General features: G+C 39.7%; 1 protein-coding gene across 1 annotated transcript in view; it reads left to right on the top strand.

The window, feature by feature from the left end:
* Positions 1-19,713, top strand: part of LOC146752445 (cytosolic carboxypeptidase 4-like) — a 94,420-nt gene that overhangs the window by 24,071 nt on the left and 50,636 nt on the right. Inside the window, exons 2-4 of the mRNA XM_085531863.1 lie at positions 9,529-9,658; positions 14,017-14,148; positions 17,286-17,462. Coding sequence (XP_085387989.1) covers positions 9,529-9,658; positions 14,017-14,148; positions 17,286-17,462 — 439 coding nt within the window. The remainder of the gene's footprint in view (positions 1-9,528; positions 9,659-14,016; positions 14,149-17,285; positions 17,463-19,713) is intronic.

Here is a 19,713-nt window from a genome sequence, read left to right as displayed (position 1 = left end):
AGTTAAGAATTTCCTGACTTTGGAAGATGCTGAGTGCTTGCAATTCTATTGAACTTCAATAGGCAGTGATGAGTAGCTCCATATTTTGAAAAATCAGGTCATTTATTTCAGAATTCAAGTAACTTCACTTTACAAATCTGTTTCAAGAGGGATTTTTTTTTGATCGTACGAGCCCCCAATTAAAATTTGCCAATTGCTATGGAAAAAAAAAAAAACAGCTTAGATTTCTGCTCACATAAGTATATAAGAACCGCTTACATTTGTTCCTATCTACTGTCCTAGTTTTTCTTTGACTTTTGTTTTTTTCCACTAGAATCTTCCAGCAAAACTGCTGCACTTAATGTGTTTGCCCTGGTTTCTAAGGCAGATCTCCCCTCAAATTCAAATCCTTTTTCTTAGGAGTCTTCATTTTTCTCTATGCGCCCTCACTTTTCTGTGCCAGCTTTACTTACCACTTGCGTGGCATCTCTTAAACACTTGGCCCAATCTCACCATTATGTGAGTTTCCCTGGAGAATTGGGTCTGTTTTGTTTTGTTTTATAGCGATTTTATCAGTTACTGCATTTTATATGGATATTTTAATTTATTTTTTTTTTTTCCTGAATGTTTTGCAGACATTTACAAGCCCATCAGGTTTCTCCAGTGAATACTTTATTTTAATAAGTGGGTATTGAATGCTTCGTTTAACTTTACTATTGTGCAGTGCCCAGAGACACTGTGCTTGGATGAGCAGTTACGTAAGTGCAATTTGTTTTAGTGCATCTTTTCGTATCAGAATTAGCATTCAGTTGAGCTTTGAAGTCATGTAGTGCATAAGCATAGGGGGAAAGTAAATAAAACAACTTAGTGCATCTGCAGATATAACCCCAAACTGATTTACTTATCTGTGCCTGCTCACTCTGCTCAGTGACAGATCAGTCCCTCAGATGCTTTTCTAGTGATGGTAGAGCAGCGGTTGCCTGATCTCTGAGGATGCATGGAATGCGTGTCTAGTTCAATAGAAGACATGCATTTCCCTTCAGAGTCAGGTGGAATGCATAACTTGAAAATAAGTCTTTTGTTGTTTTTTCAGTGTTTTGCTCTGGCTTTTTTTCCTATTTTGACATGGAAACTGTATTGCAAACAGACCTGATCTGTAACTATTGCTTATCTCTACAGAAAGGAACACTTATTGCAAAGAAATCAAATTGTTTCATAGGAATTCGTGACTGTTCAGTGGACTAGGCAGGCAGAGCTGGAAATTCTGTGTTCAGAAAGGGGAAAAGCTTGCATTCATGTATATGATTGCTGAGTAACCTGTGAGGAATTATTACTTCATTGCGGGGAGATTGTATTTGTCATGCAAGTAGCCTGTGAAGTTAGTAGGCATCGTCACACAACAGTGTATATATCCTGTTATAGCGGGCATTTCCAGTGGAGCTGTAGGCATCAGTAGCAATATGATCACAATCATATTGGTTTTAAGGCATGACTGTAAAAAGAAAGGGAGAAAAGTAGGAAGAAAGAAGGGAAAGCTCCTCCAATGTGAGTGATTAGCAAAGTCTAGTGTTACTTTCTTTAACTGTGCCTGCCATGGAGAGGGTGGTTGACAAACTGTGTTCTTGGGTTTGTGTTATTTCATAAGCTACCGCTCAGCATATTTCTGGTAATGGTGCTTTGTCAGTACTCTAATTTACTGACGGAGGAAGTATAGTATGTCTTCATATATGTCAACCTGCAGTCAGTTCCAGCATAAATCACATCACAGTCTCATGTACTGAGATCTCTGCTCGTGCTGCTGTCAGTTTGCTGAAACAAGTCTGATACACAGATCTTTGCAGGCCCCAAACTGAAAAGGGACTCTAGGTTTCCAAAATTGGTTTGTCTTCTGAGGTAGGCGCACAATGTCCTGATCAATGACTAGCAGGAAGCGGGATGTTACAAGCTGGACAAAACCTTTTAGATGATGCTGAACATGATTAGACCAGGATGATGTTAGTGATGGTCCAGAAGGGAACTGTATCATAATATCTTGGACCACAGTCCTTGTGCAGTGTTTGTTTCATTACTCTCATTACTAAAACAAAAGTGCAACGGTTCTTCAGCACTCACTGACAATGTTTTTGGATTACTCCAATTATTCTATAACTTATTAGCAGAATATTTCTGATTCGTAGCATCTGTTCTGAGGTCTTTTCCTCCCATTCTAATTAACATCTTCAGTTCGCTCTTGCCTGTAGGAATGAGTGCTACCTACTGGAATATGGGGCTGCATAAGGATCCTAGGAAAATTGAACAGATCTGAAGGTATCTCTGCACATTCTATTTATTTTTTATTCTTGGCCTCTACGCAAGGCTCTGCTTGTAGTTCTTATTATTGATCTATGATGCCACACTTTGCTCTTATGTGTCACTTAGTTGGGTTTAAATTTTAGAACAGTCATCTGGACAATGTATTTCTTAGTGTTCATTTGTATATGGAGATTGCACTGATATAACTACCCGATATTTAAATCAACTCAATTAATGCAATCCATATGTGAGCAATTAGCTTAAGTCAGTTAAGAACCTTTCTTCAGGTATATGAATGTAAACCATATTTAAATTAAGAAAGTGAACAATGCAAGACTTAGAAGCAGGCTGAAGGACATTACTTCAAAAGTAAAATGTTAGTTATTCAGTCCTTTGTCTTGAAACCTCTGGTTCTGGTCTTAATTTTTCACTGATTTTCTACCTTGTTGCATGAGTGTCTTCACTTTTCAATATTTGTGCCTGCAAAATTAGGATCTGCTGAAAGAGTTTGTAGGAGGATGAGGCTGTCTTAAAGAACTGTTTTCTCCCCATGGTAAACTTAAGCTTTTCAATGAGTAATAGTCAAAATTGGAGCCAAATCTTCCCATTTAAAAACATCATTTCCATTTGGAAATGTCATTGCAGTGCCATTTGGGAGTTGCTTGGCTGTCCCGTTGTCCTGGCTTCACCTGCCTCCCCTGCTGCATCTTAATTTGTGCATCTTACTGAATTAGTGTTGTCAGCACTTTAAGTTGTGTTGTAGGACACGTGGCCCAGACAAAGAGGCGCTTTGGCAGAGAAGAATGAGTACCTTAGAATCCTTAAGTGCACATATTCTGCCATATGCTGAGGGCATCTCTTAAACAGTTTAACATTCTGAACTGGCCAATTTGAAGTTTTGATGGAAAACTCCAAGTTTTGAAGAGAATGAGCTGAGGAAAAGCTATGATTTCCAGCAGGAAGCAGGTACTTGTTAAAAGAAAAATCTTGAGTTGAAAATTACTTTTTCCAGTCAGAACTAGTGACTAAAAATTCTGTTTTGGGCTTTCTTACCAGTGAGAAAGTATTTGAAGTTGTTGCAAAAAGGGTCTAAAGATGACTCAATCTCATGGTAGGTGTCAAGAAACTTTCAGTTTTTAGGTGCTTCCTGAATCCTTATTTACTCCTCCACAAAACAGTACAGATCATCATAACTTGCATTTTCCTCATAAATGACAGTGCAAAGTGTCACCAACTGCAGGTGAATTTGTTCTCATATTTGATAGTTACTGTTGTTGCAGCTAAAATAGTAGAAATCTGATGAGCGTCCTTTCATGTGGAACTGAGGAGGTAGTTTAGCTGTGATAAGGCTGTTAACTCACCTTTTCAGTAGGTCATGTGAACTTCTTGTCTCATTTGATTATGACATTGACAGTGTTAGCTGGGAATGATGCAGATCTCATTCTGTGTCTAACTGGTTTGTGACAAAGTGCGGCTTAATGAAATGTGTCCGCTGAGAGAAAAGGAACTCTCCTATCAGAACAAGGACAGAGACACAGTTACACGGACCAAAAGGAGAAAGCACAGACTAAATCATTTATCTTGGGAAGGAAGAATTGTCCACTGTAAAAAAAATCAGTCAGATGTAGAAGGTGAAACTCTGAAGGCTCGTTATGCTAATTAGCATCAATGCTCTGATGTGGGTAGGCAAGAAGAAGCTGATGGAGTGGTGCTTTAGAACACCATTTGCTCAAGAGGAAGTACAACACATCATGGATTCATTAATCTGTGCTGAAATGGAAAAGTCTTTGAGCAGCAGTGGTCTAAAGTGGTCAGGATCTTTCCAGTGGCCTTGTTCAGTTGGTTGGCAGCCAGATAGTACGAGTGTCATCTAAGAGATAAGCTATGATCAGTAGTGAATTGTTAGCTGCAGTAATGTGGATGGAAACTGCTTTGGTCATTGGTGCCTGTATATATGCCTTGCAGATATTCACCTATATTTCACTGTGAACAAATGAAAATCTGGTAACTTCAATCCCTGAACAAAGAAAGAACATTGCCCCCTTTGTTTCTTGAAGTAAATGGGGAAGGGATCACATTTCTTCAGTGAAACCCCGTGGCTTGCCAAGATGCCCAAGTGAGGTATCCCAGAGGGAACTTTAAGCAGCTCACTTAAATGATGGGAAAGAAGTTTCACTATGAAATTAATGATGCAGCCCAGAGCACAGTAGGAAAACACCTTGACCTCTTTTTCCCCATCTTTCATTCCAGCTGTAGAGTCCTGTAGTGCTTATCTGTATATTTATCTGCTATAAAATGAAATGGATTATATGAAGAGCTCTACGAAGCAGTACTCAGTACTTCAACATTTCTCTAATGCAATTAAGGCAGATATTTCAGAAAATGGAAGACTGTTAGTTGCCATAAGCTGGTGTTTCATTGGATTGCACACAGTTTAAAGCCTCCAATATTGCTGTTGTTGTGGGGGCTTCCTGTTTCTAGAATGACCATAGACATCGCAGGGCAATGCTGTAATGCAACGACTAGATGGCATTGGATGAGCATCTCCATGGAATAAATGTATGGTGAATGTAGTCAGTTCCAGCGCATGGACTTCAGGCTGTAAAAAAATAATTCTATTTCTGTCACATCTTCCTTTTAATTATGAGGGAGGGCTTTACTGGTTCTGCTGCTTTCCAACATCACTGCCTTGTTCTCTGAAAAGGTTAACAATCAAGAAAATTCACGATTCCACCTGCCCTCTCCACATGTACTCACATCTCAGGTTGATCTGAGCTTTCTTAATTGCAAGACCAAAACACCTTAATGCAAATATTCCTCTTGCTTCCATCCTGGGTAAGCAGTAGTTATTTATAAGTCCAGCATGCTGTGTCTGTCTGAGGCTGCCACATGCTGTTCAACGGCATCCTGATGTTTACTTGTGCCTACTTTCCTTTATAGATATTCTTATCCTGTGCTGGTACTGCTGTCTGCTTTTAAGATGCACAGTGAATGGTGATGTTGCTCTCTACATATCAAACACAATGCATCCCTTTAGATTTCATAGTTCACTGTGCCCCAGGTGCTGTTATTATCAGTCCTGACATCATTCATTTGATATGATGGGCCCTGTCTTTCCATTTATCTGTAATGGACAGGAGATTTTGAATCATTTTATCTTCCAAGCACAGCAACATCTTTTCTTTAAAAAGTGACTTTCCTCTCTTTCCACTTCTCGCTTTCTTCCTGGTCTAATATCTTGTGCATTACATTTATCCCCCCCATGTCTTTATTTCATATTTCCTTTTCCCTTTTGTTTTAGTGTTTTTTTTTTGTTTTGGTTTGTTTTGTTTTTTGGTGTTTGTTTTCTTTTTTCCCCTCTCCTCCCCATGTGTTCCCTTCTCTCTTTTTCCCCTCTCATTTTTCTTTCCATGCAGGGCATCGAACCAGTCTTACAGCAGCCAACTGAAGGGTTCTGTTGACAATATCAGCCTTGGGTTAGGACTAGTTCATGTCTCCCAGTCCAAAGACATTTCAGAATTCAGTACAGTTGGAAGCTGAGGCGCTCAGGGATCTTTTGCTTTGCTCTTAAACCAAGCAGACCTAAGGGTGAGAGAAAAAAAGAGGATGAATCTTCATTAAAACTTGATGTCAGACTTCGAGGTACAAGATTAAAAGCAAGGTCTTAAAATTGCAAACAGACTTAAAATATCATTCTGTTTTTAACTGAATAGGTCCGTGCTTTAGCAACTTAACCTCTTTCTCATTAACTCTCTGTGAGGTGTCCCTGCCTTCAGAGCAAGGTCTAATGCTTCTCTTAGAAGTGCATTTACTGCCTGTGTATTCAGAAGAGAAAACTCAACCTCATCTTTATGACTGTGGTGTATCAATTTGAGATTTTAAGGATCTGGCTTTTTTAGAGTAGTTCTCCCATTTGCAGTTCAGAATGACTACCTGCCTTTATACATCTTTAGAGGTGCGGCTTGCAGAGGTGCAGGAGTATTACTGATGATGTGTACTGATATTTGAAACCAATAGTCATCAACAAATTCACCTGTGGTTGAGTTTTCTTTGCTCACAGCCAGTCACAGGAGAGCTGAGCGTGTTCCATCAAATCTTTGCTTCAGGGTGTGGGCTTGACTACTTTCTGTTCATTTTCCAGGGCTGCATGGCACTAGTATATCTGAAAGGCAGACAACCCAAGCGTTTCTTTCCTCAGACAGTTGTGAGTGCTGGGTGCTTTGCTGTGGATCACTGTGGCAGTGTTTTCTGGCTACGTACGTTTTTAGAACACCTTAGTTATGCTTTGAGGGTCCCATCTTCTACCAGCTCTGTGGCTTTTCCTGAGTTATTCTAGAACTACTTACAGAAACGTTACAGCCCCAGAGTCTGCTTGGAGGAGAAGGTCAAAAGTGTTTGGTCTTGATTGGTGGGAGAGATGTGTGATATTTACACAAACTACTTCAAATTGTGGAACTGATCCTTTCTACAGTAGCACTAATGGATCGTGTATCTCAAAGGTTGTGGCCGAACGTTTAATGGAGCCACTTCAGTTCTTATGTAGAACAACGGAGCAAATAGTTTCCTTTTTTCTGTGCTCTGGTAGTCAAGCAGTACCCCAGGAGGCAGCTAACAGCTGTCCCACATGCTGACCCCCATCAAAGAACTGTTTAAAGGTAGAAAAGGAGGTAGAGCTATAACAGAAGTTCAATCCAAAGCATCAGACTTGTGAGCAAGAGAAATACAATTTAATTACGGGTAATCTGTTTAGAGGTAGAGGTGGGGTTTCCTTTACTCTATTGGAATTCCTTGTGGCAAACATTTTCATCACTTGGTTTGAGCTGCTGGGAGTCCCATCCAGGCTGTCACGTAGTCTCACTAATGCTGCAAAGGAGAGAAGACATAAAGCACTTAAAGCAAATACAGTAGCTTGGAACTACGTTGTGAGAAATGCCTTTGGTTTGAGAAGTGAATTTCATTAAATCTTGCCAAATGTAGAAAGCCAGTCTCAGCTTTCCAGTCTCTTTATTTGCTATCAGCACTTGAGATCAGCTTAATATTTTACCTTCACCCTTGGATGCAGAGCATAACGGACAAAACCATTATCTGCGAATGTCATCGCTATTAGGAGAGGAAGAGAAGGAGGAAAGGAGCAAGGGAACAGAGCTGGTGGGGATCTCCAAAAATAAACAGCCTATAACAGTATGGTCAGAGGGAGTGAGCGAGGTTGGAAAAATCAGTGTCTCATAATTTAATTAAAGTTCTGCATCTCCTTCAGAGCTATGGCTACAGGCTGCCAGGCAGAGGGCTAATATCTAAAGGTCATTCGAATGAGCGAAGATACTAATCACTGGAGGACAAAACTGAACTCTGCCTCCCAGTTCTTGCCTTCTTGGTGAGATTTTACCTTCCTTCCATTATAAATTAGCCTGTGAATGTCATGGGGCAATTGAACTGTCATAGAGTCTCCTCTAGGAAGAACCTCCTTTTGTATCAGAATGATGGAATTGGTAAATTGCAACATGGGCAGAGTAAAGACTGAAGAGTGAGGGTACTGTGACCTATGAACATGTCAGCATGCTGTGTACAAGATGTGCTTGTGAACCAGCCCTACATTCCAGACCACAGTCCATAGCAGAATCTAATGCTGCAATGAGAAACACTGCAATGCAACAGGATCGATTAGTTTTTCTTGCCTCCTTTTCTAAGAGAACATCTAATTTCTTCTTGTGTTCAGAAAGAAGAATAATTTATATATATATTTACAAACTGGCTTTTTGTTTAGTGACTTTTAGAATGGAGTTACGCCTGCTGGAAGGAAACTGCGTATGCACACAAGTTCTTGGCAGAAATACACTTGTAAATCTCAGCTGAGCATCTGTTCTCTTGCAGGTCAGGAAAGGTGAGCCTGCAGGTAACTTTGCCTGAAGGGCTATTAAGAAACATAACAGAAACGGTCATGTTTTTACATAGAATATTTGGTAGAAGCATTCAGTGACTTCTCATGCTTTTGTTACTGGCAATATTTTTCAGCTTTCAGAATGAGCAATGTAGCAGCTGTGGGTTATGAGGAAAAAAGGGAATTCAGGTAACACTGAAACTAGAGTAAAGTCAGAATGAGTCTTGTGATGTTGCCAGAAACCCCAAGATGGCATCAGAGACCTTGTTTTTCTCCATTAGAAACGTATGACATTTTTAGTGGATTTTATTGTTTCTTTGTTTTCCTTTCTTAACCAGTTCTCCATTGTATCTAGTATTTTTTGAAGTATTCCAGCCTTAAGACCTTTTTTCTGCAAGCATTATTTGCAAGGCTCACTGATAACGCTGGATGCAATGCACCCCAGTTGCAATGCGAGATTCTATCTTCAGACCGCCAGATTGTGTCCCCAGGAATACATCTGTACTTATTCTGTGACTAGGAGGCTGGAACAGCAAAGCTGGATGTAACTCTGTAGCTAGAAATTTGTCCAGTACTTACAATAATTAGGCTCTGCAGTGCACACAATCACTAATGAGGGAAATTAGTCAGATTCTGCAAAATTGTACAATGATGTGCTGCTCCTTACAATCAAATATCCTGCAGATTTTTTCACTGATCACTGAGTCAGGAGCAGAATATTTTCAATCCAACTAATGAAAACACTTTCTCAGTGCAAATCTAGGATCCTTATTTAGCTTTTTATCCAGTCTTTGCAGTGAATCTAGGTAATTGTTCCACATAATGATGTAGCATGCATCAAGATCTTCTTGATGTGCTTCAGATAGCTACATTTCTCATGAGCGGAGGAGCTTAAATGAGATATCCAGCTCATCTCATTTAAGTGCATACATATTTCAGGCTGGTCGAAGAGATTCAAGCACCTGTCTTCAATTAGAATGAGTAGGAGTTGGATGTACTTATTTGCTGTGGAGGTTTTGAGAAGCCTTTGCTGTGCACGTAAGCTGGGTGAGTTTTGTAGATAGCGCAGAATTTAGAGCGTTTCCGAAGGTAATTTTGTTTGTAAGTGGTCCTGATTGTGTATGTACTTAAGTAAAGGAAAATCTGCATTTATTTTCAGGGCTGTAACTGTCTGAATTCTGGAAGGAAAGGGGATGATAAAATCTGCATGGTGGTACGCACCTCTGAAATGTACCGACTGTTGATTCATTCCAACCCAGTGTTAAAAGTCTTTGATCTGTGTTTTAATTGGCATTCCCCATCTTTGTGCCAGGTCTTGCCAGAATCAGGAACTCTTTGGAATCAACTTTTGTTTGTGATGTGTTGCTTTGTGATTTCAGCCACCGTTGTTCCTTGAGTGGAGATGATCTGAACAGGCAGTGGCTGACTCCCAGTTCTCAGCTCCATCCAACAATTTACCACACCAAAGGTCTTCTGTATTATCTGCGCAGCATCAACCGGGCCCCTGTGGTGAGTAACTCCCTGTATCTTCTATGGGTTATTGCACGCAGATGGATTATTGCAGTTGTGTCAACAGCCCTGTTTTATGGTTAGAGATGTGGAAAGCATACTATACCGCTATACTTTCATCATTGTGGGGTGTTTTTGAAAGTCTTGGGTTATCTACTGAATCTTCTAACCAACTCCAAACTTCAGAGTCTTCGTGCACCTGCAGAGTGAATACAAATTCCTTACAGCTCCTTAGTATCCTCAAAGTACTTCAGCTAAACTAGATATTGTTAGTAAGTTATTGTTATCTTTCTGGCAATGACAGGAGAAATTCTGTGAAGACATAGTCTGAATGGATCATGCAAAAGCCCAAACTGGAGCAATCTGTGCAATCAGAGAAACACAAGTTAGCTTTCAAAATGGTTGAACTTTTCTGCTGCTTCAGTGAGAAGAAAATGACTTTTTGGGGGAACTACCGGAAGTTCATGAGGGGTGATACTACTGGCATATGTCTGGGATCTGTCCCCATCTGTTCAGTCTTGATGCCCAACAGAATGAATAGTTCTGAGACCTCAGGATAAAAAAAAAACACTGATGGTTTCAAATGTTGATGAACAGAATGGAAGTGGATGGAACAGCAAGTTGGCTTCTTATAGCCCCAGTTAGGCAGGAAATGTCCTAAGATGCACTGTTCACTCTGGTCTTGATGAGAAAATCCTCAGACAAGGTGAAAATGTCTGTGAGTTTCTTTAAGTGAATATTTGTGGAAATATGCTATTTTTGGCCTAAATGACAGCCCTGACATCGAGCTCTGCACTCCAAGGAATCTACTGGAAGTTCAGCTTGTATCTGAGAGTTTATTCCACCTACATTTTCTTTGGGTTTTGAGCTACATCTGATCAGTTTTGTTTTATTGTGCTAATCGTATTGGGCCTTTTTAATTTAAATTTATCACAACCATCCCTGTCACATCCAGATGCATGAAGTTGAACATGCGCCCAGTGGAAGTTTTCATCTTGCTGAGTGAAGTAAGACTATTGATCGTATCATGTCTCTCACTCACAGGCAGTATGTCAGACGTGGTAAACTGATTTTTTCTTTGCCTTTGAAGAGTACATTGATTTTGGTTTATACATGCTCGCAAATGTCTTTTCCCAACTCCAGAAGAAGCTGGATTTCTTCTGCCCTGCACTCACTGCCAAGATGCCATGAAGGCAATTTCACTGATAGCCAAATGATTTCTGTGGAGTGAATTAGTTTAATTTATCTTGGGGATGCGCAAGCAGTTTCTTCAAAGGAAAGGAAAGCTTCTTGAAAGTGAAAAGGAAATAACTTTAAAGTTAGCGGCCTTTCAAACCAAACCCATTTTAATTGGTAACTTCAGCCATAGAAAACAGCCATCTAAGTGCTTTATTTGTTTATTTATTTTTGCTTCTCTTGTTGGTTTTGGAAACCCTAGTAAAAGAAGGGGCTGGATACGCTGTAGTATTGCAACTCTCCACTGAGGGTGGTTTCTTTTCAACTGAGAGCAGCGGGAGTATCAGAGAGCTAAGCTTGGGAGCAGCTAGGACTGAAGGGGAAAGAGATGTTGCTTTTTCCCCTTGAGCATTCGTGGTGAGGAAATGTGCAGTTTGTGAATTACAGTTGACAGTGCACTTGCAGGATGCAACAGGAAAAGTGTAGCTCTTACAGAGGGATCAAGCTGCAGCAAAGAGCAAGTTACTTTTGGAGGGGACAGGAAGATGCTGTTAGGGACCAGGAGACACAAAGCGGTGTTTGCTTTTTGAGATATTCTATCAAGGTTGGAAACAGAATCTGACTGCAAGTACATAGCTTTTTGTGAGCAAAGCATCCTAAACGTGTCTACCTCAGCAGTCTGAGATTGGGTCCTCTCACGAAGCTACTAAGGAAAAAAAAGAGTATTTGCATCCATTTTCTGTCTTGCTTTTCCTTTGTTTTAAAAGCTTCCTGATTCTGTGAGTCATGAGGGGGATTGTTTTTGAGTTTGAAAGCAGTCCTTACCTTTGTGGTGCTCAGTGCTGGCACATTACTTTAAATAGATAAAAATTTGCATGTGTGTCTTGAGTCATACCCCAGTGAACACCAGACTTGGAATTTGACTGTGTGTTGGTGTCACAGCTGTACAAGAAGGATAGAGAGAAAAAAGGGGTGGGTAGGTCTCAAGTTTACCTTGTGGTTGCCCAGGCTTAACCCAAGGAAAGTTCTTCATTGGGTGCTGCAACTATAAAATACAGTTTTGTCTTGGCTGAGTGGTGAGGCTTGAGCTACTCTGTAGAATAAAAATAGAGCAGAAGAATGCATTGTAAAAACAAAAACAAAACGATTTGTCATAAACATTGAGAATAACTGCAGTGCTCAGTAAAATTAATTAAAATGTAGGTATATATGATACACAAATGGAATGGAAACATTTCCAGTAGTGTTGACTTCTCTGCTGTGGAGGTGGGTGGCAGTCATGGATTCATCCCATGGCATGAAATAGTGGTGTTACAGAGCCTGGCTTTTACAATGCTTTACTAATATGGAAGGCTTGTTCCAGACTTGTCACTTAAGGATTCACTCTTGAGATGCAGAATTATGGACCTCCTGCTTATCAGGCAGCACAGCTATCTGAGCAGCTGATCATCCCTGTGTGGTTTCTGATAAGTAATCTTTTAGGTAATAATATATGCATCTTGCATGTTAGTAATTCTGTAAATTGGCAGGTAATTGATACCTGGTTGAGCTGGGATCTCTGCCTCAAAATAGAACCACAGCTATAAAACCTTCTTTGATATTCATAGGAGTAAATTCTAGTTGGTACCTGTGGTTAAACTAATCTATGACTGTATTGCTGGAAGCATAGATGGAACGCTAACTGGAAAAATGCCTGTCATTAAAAGAACCAATAAATGCAGCTGTTTAGAAGGGGGCTTTATGGGATAATTCCCTGTTTTTCAGGCAGTTGCTTGAAGTGTAGGACTGCATAAGCCCCATGTGTTGGACTGGGTGATCCTTTTACAGGTCCTGTCCAACTCAGGATGTTCTGTGGCTATAGCAGTCCTGTTAACTAGGACTTGTGGGATGAATCTGCGTGTGAGTGTCTTAGCATCTCCAATCAACGTGCAGCTTGTCAGAGCAGCTGGAGGAATTTAAATGCTCAGTTCCTTAGGTAATTAAACTTCCTGACTGGCTGCAGCTAAACTGAGTTACTGTATAACTACTAAACAAGCATACTAGGGTAAAACTTGCCTTAACAGTTGGTGGAAGAAGTTGATCTATTCCATCTGTTTCTCTCCTCCTGTCTATGTTTATATAAGAATATGTATCTTTCTTCCTCATCTTTTTAATTGATCCACAGTGCTTCCCTACCTTATGACACCTGTCCCTTTGTCTCTGATAGATGCCTCAGAAAACTATTTAAATGATATCACGATGTTCCTTTCTAATCGGCAATGAATATTGCCTTAAAACAAACCAATTTCTTCTCTTTAGAAATCCTTGTCTTTTCACTGCTGGATTTCTGAATGTTTCTGATAAAGACATGGAGAATATATGTAACAGCAGTGTCTATATTGACTTCATATTCCGGAGGGCAATGAGATTGATTATTATTTAACACTTGGGTCAATATTTTCCTCTTGGGTCATTAAATCGTGATTTTCATTTTTATCAAAGTTGATATGTGCCTATGAAGGCAATCAAAACTTCCATTAAAACCTGGAATGTACCTTGTACCTAGTTTATATGATAGCTGACATGAGAGATGGATTAAATAGATACATTGCGTTGTGTGGAATCAGATTATTTGTCTGACAAAGATAATGTCCCGTGCTTTATGTCCAGGAATTCATGTAAGTATCTGACCACATACAATACATTTTTACACAACTGCACAATTACATTTTCCTAAACATTGTGTAGCACAGTTTTTGTGTTTAAAGAAGCCAAGGTGATTAATTGCTGGCAAAAGGTGCAGTTTTAAAATCTCCTGAGGCTAATGCTAGAGTTGAGAAGTCAGAGGAGCCCAACAAATTGCTCCGTTGTATCATAAGTTACCATGAACTCTCAGGTTCCTCGGTTGGCATGGAATCTTGCACAGATGTCATGTTTATTTCTGCTGTGGACAGAAATGCACCGGTGTTGACACTGGATTCATGAGATCATGTCAGTTCCAATAGGTAAAACGAGGTACGGCTGACTAACAAAGTTTGACACTGATTATAGGCTTGGCCCAGAGCTCTGCTCTGAGTTTGTCTGAAGAGCACTGACAAAGGTGTAATTCCTCACATACAATCCTCTAGTATTTATAGTGTCTGTTGTGAAGAACCACAAAGCTTACTTCAGTATTACAGATTTTGCCTTTCTTTCCTCCCTAGGTGTTCTGTGACTACCATGGACACTCCCAGAAAAAGAATGTGTTCCTCTATGGTTGCAGTATCAAAGAGACCTTGTGGCAAGCAGGTTGCGTGGTCGACACAGCAGTTATCACAGAAGATGTTGGCTACAGGGTAGGTCTGCTTTGTTCCTTTCTACAGTTGTTGGCATATATGTGCACCTACATCCCTCTTTAAGATGAGGTCAGATCACAAGTTCTGTTGGTAGGTGCAAACTTGTCTTGCAGCAGAGGAGTAGAGATCCAGAAAAGTTTAAATGATTCCTACTATCTTCATGCACCAGATATCTGCGAGAATATTGTCAATAGGTGGATCTCTAATTCATTTCATTAAGATGCTGTTTTGTTGTCACTGCCGCTGACTAATAGAAATGTTGTATTTTTGTGTTTTATAAGTTCCAAGTATACATGTGCTTCTCTCACCCTCAACTCACGAGAAGTCCCCGTGGAAACACTTGTTTCACAAGGAAAAGCAGGAAGAGTGCTTACAGTCAGAACATCGCTTGTTGTATTTGAAATCAGTGGGCTTGAAAAGGCTGAGGATAGTTCACTGTTACACAAACAGAATTCAAATGCTGCTTTCAGCATCTGGTGCCTGTCTTGAATCTGCAATGAAGAAACCAAGAGCAAGCCTCCAAGGGTGTCCAAGAATCTGCAGTGGCCTAGATGAAAGGCTTTGTGATTGCAAAATATGGGAAGTTTCTCTCCTTCCTCCCATGAGTAATTGGGGACGATCCTGCTCTCCATGTATTTACTTCCCAAAAACATGAGCAAAATACCTCAAGAAAATTGTGATTTTTGAACAGCCTTTGCTGTAGCCCTTGATTCGTGGGAGAAAGAGGCATTGTTACTTCCTAATACTTGGCCTCAGATGACATGCGTAGCATTGACATTGGAAAACCCAACTTCAGGATTTCTCCTTTTAATCACCATTCCAGGCCCCTTTGACAGTAATCTCTGAAGGGACCTCAGTAAAGAATCCTAATTCCATTCTGACCAAATGGGAACGGAGGTTTATGGACATGGGCAGCACCCCCGTTTTTGTGCATGCTAAATCCAGCTGTATGAGAGACAGGGAGCATGGTTAAAGTAATGTGTTGTCATAAAAGAATCCTTTGAAAAGATGCGTTTTCACCCTCCCAGAAATACAATTGAAATTAATGAGAAAAGCAGAGGGGAAAGAACTATTAGTGTGAAATCCAGTGAAAGCTGGTAAAATGAAAGGAATATTAAATTCAGATTTGATAATGCTTCTAAATGAGTCCTGACTACAGAGACATTACTGTTACCTGCCAGCGTTTTTATTTAATCAAATATAGAAGACTGATTATGCATATAATTTCAATTGTTTTAAAAACTAAACTGGATTAGAGATCTGATTATGGTACTTCATAGCATATATTTACAAAAATCTGTGTGCTGTTTCAGATAAGGACAGAATGAAAACTATCTGAACCTTCACACGCAGTTTAGCTGGATCTCATGATTGTGTTCAGGATTATAATTGTTTGGGTGACTGTGCTTTATTTTTAACCCAGCTCCAGGAAAACCTGGATGTGTTGCTCGGAATCATAATATTTTGCAGCAAATTGTACTTTGAGGGCAATTCAGAAGCAGTGGATGTTTAGTTCAGAGCAAGTAATCAATTTTAAAGATTCCTCTGTTCGGTATTCTCCCAGGAAAAGGAATGCTGTAGTTCTTAATAGCACACTGTAGATCTTGACTTAAGAGTTAGGCTCATGCTGGTCTCAGGTTTGAAATGTAATCTCTCACTTTGTTCCAGTTATCTGTTCACAAGGTTTTTTTCTGCTGATGAATGGACCTTATAGATCTTTATGTCTGTACCTTACAGAACTGGTAGGGTCCATTCATAGCTATAGATTGGATATGCTGAAAATAACATTTACTTTCTTATTACAGAGGTATGTATGATTATGATGTTTGCAGTGGATATTGCAGAACAGTTTAGGCCAAAGATTTTATCTTCTGCGTCAGTCATCCTTTAAGAGAAGACCAGCTATTAAATGTTATTTTCTCAATTTTGATGAAACCAAGCAGTCCTGTACAGAACTGTGATGTAAAGCTCAACAGAGTGGAACTAGAATTGCTTAGAATCAATCAGTTTCACTGATTGTTATTGGAAAGTGAAATTAGCTGGTTGGCTTTCACTGCCCAAACTGAATGAAATTTGAGGGTCAATGCCATTAGCAATGAGCAGAAACTCCTTCTGTATGATTCCATTCCATTCAGAAGTTTAAGAAAGCTGTCATCAAAGAAATAATGAACGTTCTTATTTTACAAGCTCTTCACTGGATGGTCTTTGGGCATGTACTGGGATGCAAGCACAAAGGTTTATATGCACATATGTGCTTTTGTATGTAAATGCCCAATTTCTACACCGAGTACACCTAGTGTTAAGGTATCTAGTATATACTTTTACAGTTAGCATGAAGAAGTGTTGCATCCACACTGATAGAAATATTTGATAGCGCTGTGTATTAGCAGTGTTTATAGGCTGCTGTTGAGAAAAATGATTTCTAGAATAAGAAAATCACTCAGAGCTAAGAGGTAATTTTACTGAATTTTCATATTTACTCTTTATTGCCGCTTTCTATACAGAGTGCATTCAATGTACCATTTGATCCCAGATGAGAATAGTTTGGTTTATTTCACAATGCAAGATAGTTAAATGCTAAGCTCTATTTTCCTATAATTATCTGTGACCTTCAGTGGGATTATGCATTCCCCTTCTTTGCTGTGTGCTGTGTTCAAACAAAATTCCTCCTATAGCTGAATCCCTTGTCAAATTGTGAGGAGGAGCTGGAAAGGAAAGAATGGAAACATTGTGTGCTGAGCTATGACTGCAGCCCTCTAGGCAGAACAGGAAAATGTAGTTAATGTTGAAGCAGCTTAAAAAATAAAGCTTCATAAGTGACTTCAGCAGTCCAAAACTATAGGATGTGCAAAGACATCATTTTGGATGGGATGTACCAAATGTACTTACAGCATTTTTGTCTGTGACTGGGGACAAAAAAACAAACAAACACAACAAAACATTAGAATATGAAGATTTCACTTGGGATGAAGATGAGTCCAGTTTGGCACTAACTGGAACTATCACAGTGACAGTTTCTACAGGTTGCTTTGGTGATACGCGCTTTAAACAGCATAGGCCTCTTGTAGATGTATTTGTGATATAAATGCATGTACATCTGTTTGATTCATTTTCTCATTGCTGATACTTTCTTATAGACTCTTCCTAAAATCCTGGACAAAGTGGCCCCTGCATTTGTCATGAACAGCTGCAGCTTCCTTGTAGAAAAGTCCCGCGAGTCAACAGCCCGGGTGGTGGTATGGCAAGAAATGGGTGTGCTGAGGAGCTACACCATGGAGAGCACGTACTGCGGCTGCAGCCATGGTCTCTACAAAGTAAGTACCTCTTCCAAAGAACTACATGGCACACTCCTTCTAATGTGTGTCTAATGAGCTTGGGAGAATAGAGAGTGCTGTTTTTATGCTGTTTGGTATTGCCAGCTTCCTTCTATAATATAAGTGTAGCCATTCTACTGAGTTTCTTCTCAGTTAAATCCTTCCACGATCCTTCACTTTTAATCTTCCATGCCAGGGAAGTAGGTTCCTTGCTACGAGGTTTCATTTGACAGTGAAATAAAAAGAAATTCCAGTCTAATGCCAAAAATATTGAGCTGAATGAAGGAGTGTTTTTGAGATGATACAGACTGTGTCTTTATAATGGTATTCACAGTAGATCTGAGGTAATTAACATGAATATTAGGAGTCGTACACTTCCTGTTGCAGTCTATCTGGGCATTTGCTTGGCTAAACTTAAGAGCCTGCACTGAGAATTCTGCACTTGGAGTTTGTTACTGACAGCCAAAGGTAGCTCATCTATGAGCTGAAGCCACAGCTTTAACTGTGAACTAAATGGAGCTAAATTTCTTACCAAATGATGTTCCAGATACTGTGGGAAGGGCTGTACTTGTGCTGAGTGCATCAGAGACAGGAGCCTCTTGGCACTTTTTAAGTACATGGTTTGAGCTCTGGTAATTGTATTTAGCTGTACATAATTCTCCACTTGCTCAGTTGGTGAATTCTTTTTGTTCCTTTCCCAAACCTGTTGCTTTCCATGGAAGGGATTCTGTGCTCCACCTTATTTCTCCCACTAGGGAGCAATCCTTATCTATACAGCATTAATATGTGGTTAAGGATCCGAAAAGACCCTTAAGGAAAAAGCCATTGTTACAAATAACAATTAATAAGACGTTCAAATTATTCTTTGCAAGTTCTATGTAAATCCTTTTACATTCCATAGAATGTGGCCAGCAAGTACTCAGCTACTGTTTTAACAGTGCTCTACTATACTCACATCATTTCTTAGATAGAAAAGGCAGAAGAAATATCTGAAGATGGTTTAAAGAAAGAGAATATAACTGCCCTGAGCATTACACCTAGTGCTCCCTACTCTGAGAAGTGCTGATGGGGTGCAATAGGTACCACAGGTTGTGGTGGGGTTTTAAATTTCCTTCAGACAGTGGGGAGAAATTCTACCTTGACTAATGTCAGTGGCAAAACTCCTAGTGATCTCCATGGAGAATTTAACTCATTTCCTAGATAATCTGAGTAACATCTAAAAGCAGTTGGACATCAGGTTATATCAGTGTCTAATGATTTGTTCTCTACTTCCTTCAGTATTTTCAACCCAAGTTTGCATAAGTTGTGCCAGCAGATCTAAAATGTTTTATGCAACGTTCTCCCAAGTGCACCACCACTCAGTAAGCTGGTGGTCAGGCTTCTAATGGTGTTGGTAGCAGTTCTGGATCCTGATCTTTGACTTTCTTCCTTCTTGAAAATGGTGAAAATAATGGTGAATGTAGCTGCTTTGCTGACTGTAAACTGAGATACAAACTTCTTGTGCTTGAAGTTGCACATATCTGATAGGGAGTTTGCAAAGGATTTAGGAAAAAACAGAGGAAGGCTTTGTAGAGACTGTAAGAAGCTTAAATATTAAATACACAGGGCTGTCAGGTAAGCCCCCTCTCACCACAGAGCAATGTTGTAGGAGGGCTGAGGTAACCTGTCTGATAGAGAGGCCCAGAAAAGAAGTTCCTAAAGTTTTTCGATTGCACGGTGTGTGGCATATCATGTATAGAAATGTGACTTTCATTTCTAAAGCAGTTTAGTGAGTGAAAAATAAGGCATGAATTTGTTACTAGTGATATGTAAATGAGAAACAGTTGTGACCCCAGCCTCGATTAAAAGTCATTTGATTTCAAATGGGTATGGGGGGAGGGCAGAAATGAGAGCAAAAGAAAAGATGACTTGTCTCTGTTGAATCTCCCTGTCTGTGTGATCAATGGAAATGCAATAAGCCATCTACCCTTAAGGAAGAGAAACATAAAACTAAAGAAACTATTGATCTTATCTAAGGTTTTATTCAACATAAAGAAGAAGAAAAGAAGGGGAAAAAAAATCCTGACTCTCTTTGATTTTGTCTGGATTGTCCAATTGAGTCTTAGAACAGCAGTGTCTCCATTTGAAAGCTGCCTAAAACAAAGCAGTCCATTTCAACAAGGAATTCTCCTTCCTACTTCTACCAGTTTACAATCTCACAATCAAAAAGTAATCAGAAACTGCCTATCATTTCTCTCCCAGTGTGAATGCA

The sequence above is a fragment of the Coturnix japonica genome, unplaced genomic scaffold, assembly GCF_054131305.1.
Source record: "Coturnix japonica strain WE unplaced genomic scaffold, WE-NBRP24 Scf045, whole genome shotgun sequence".
NCBI lineage: Eukaryota > Metazoa > Chordata > Aves > Galliformes > Phasianidae > Coturnix > Coturnix japonica.
Note: the sequence above shows the minus strand (reverse complement) of the source record. Positions and strands in the feature narration are given on the sequence as shown.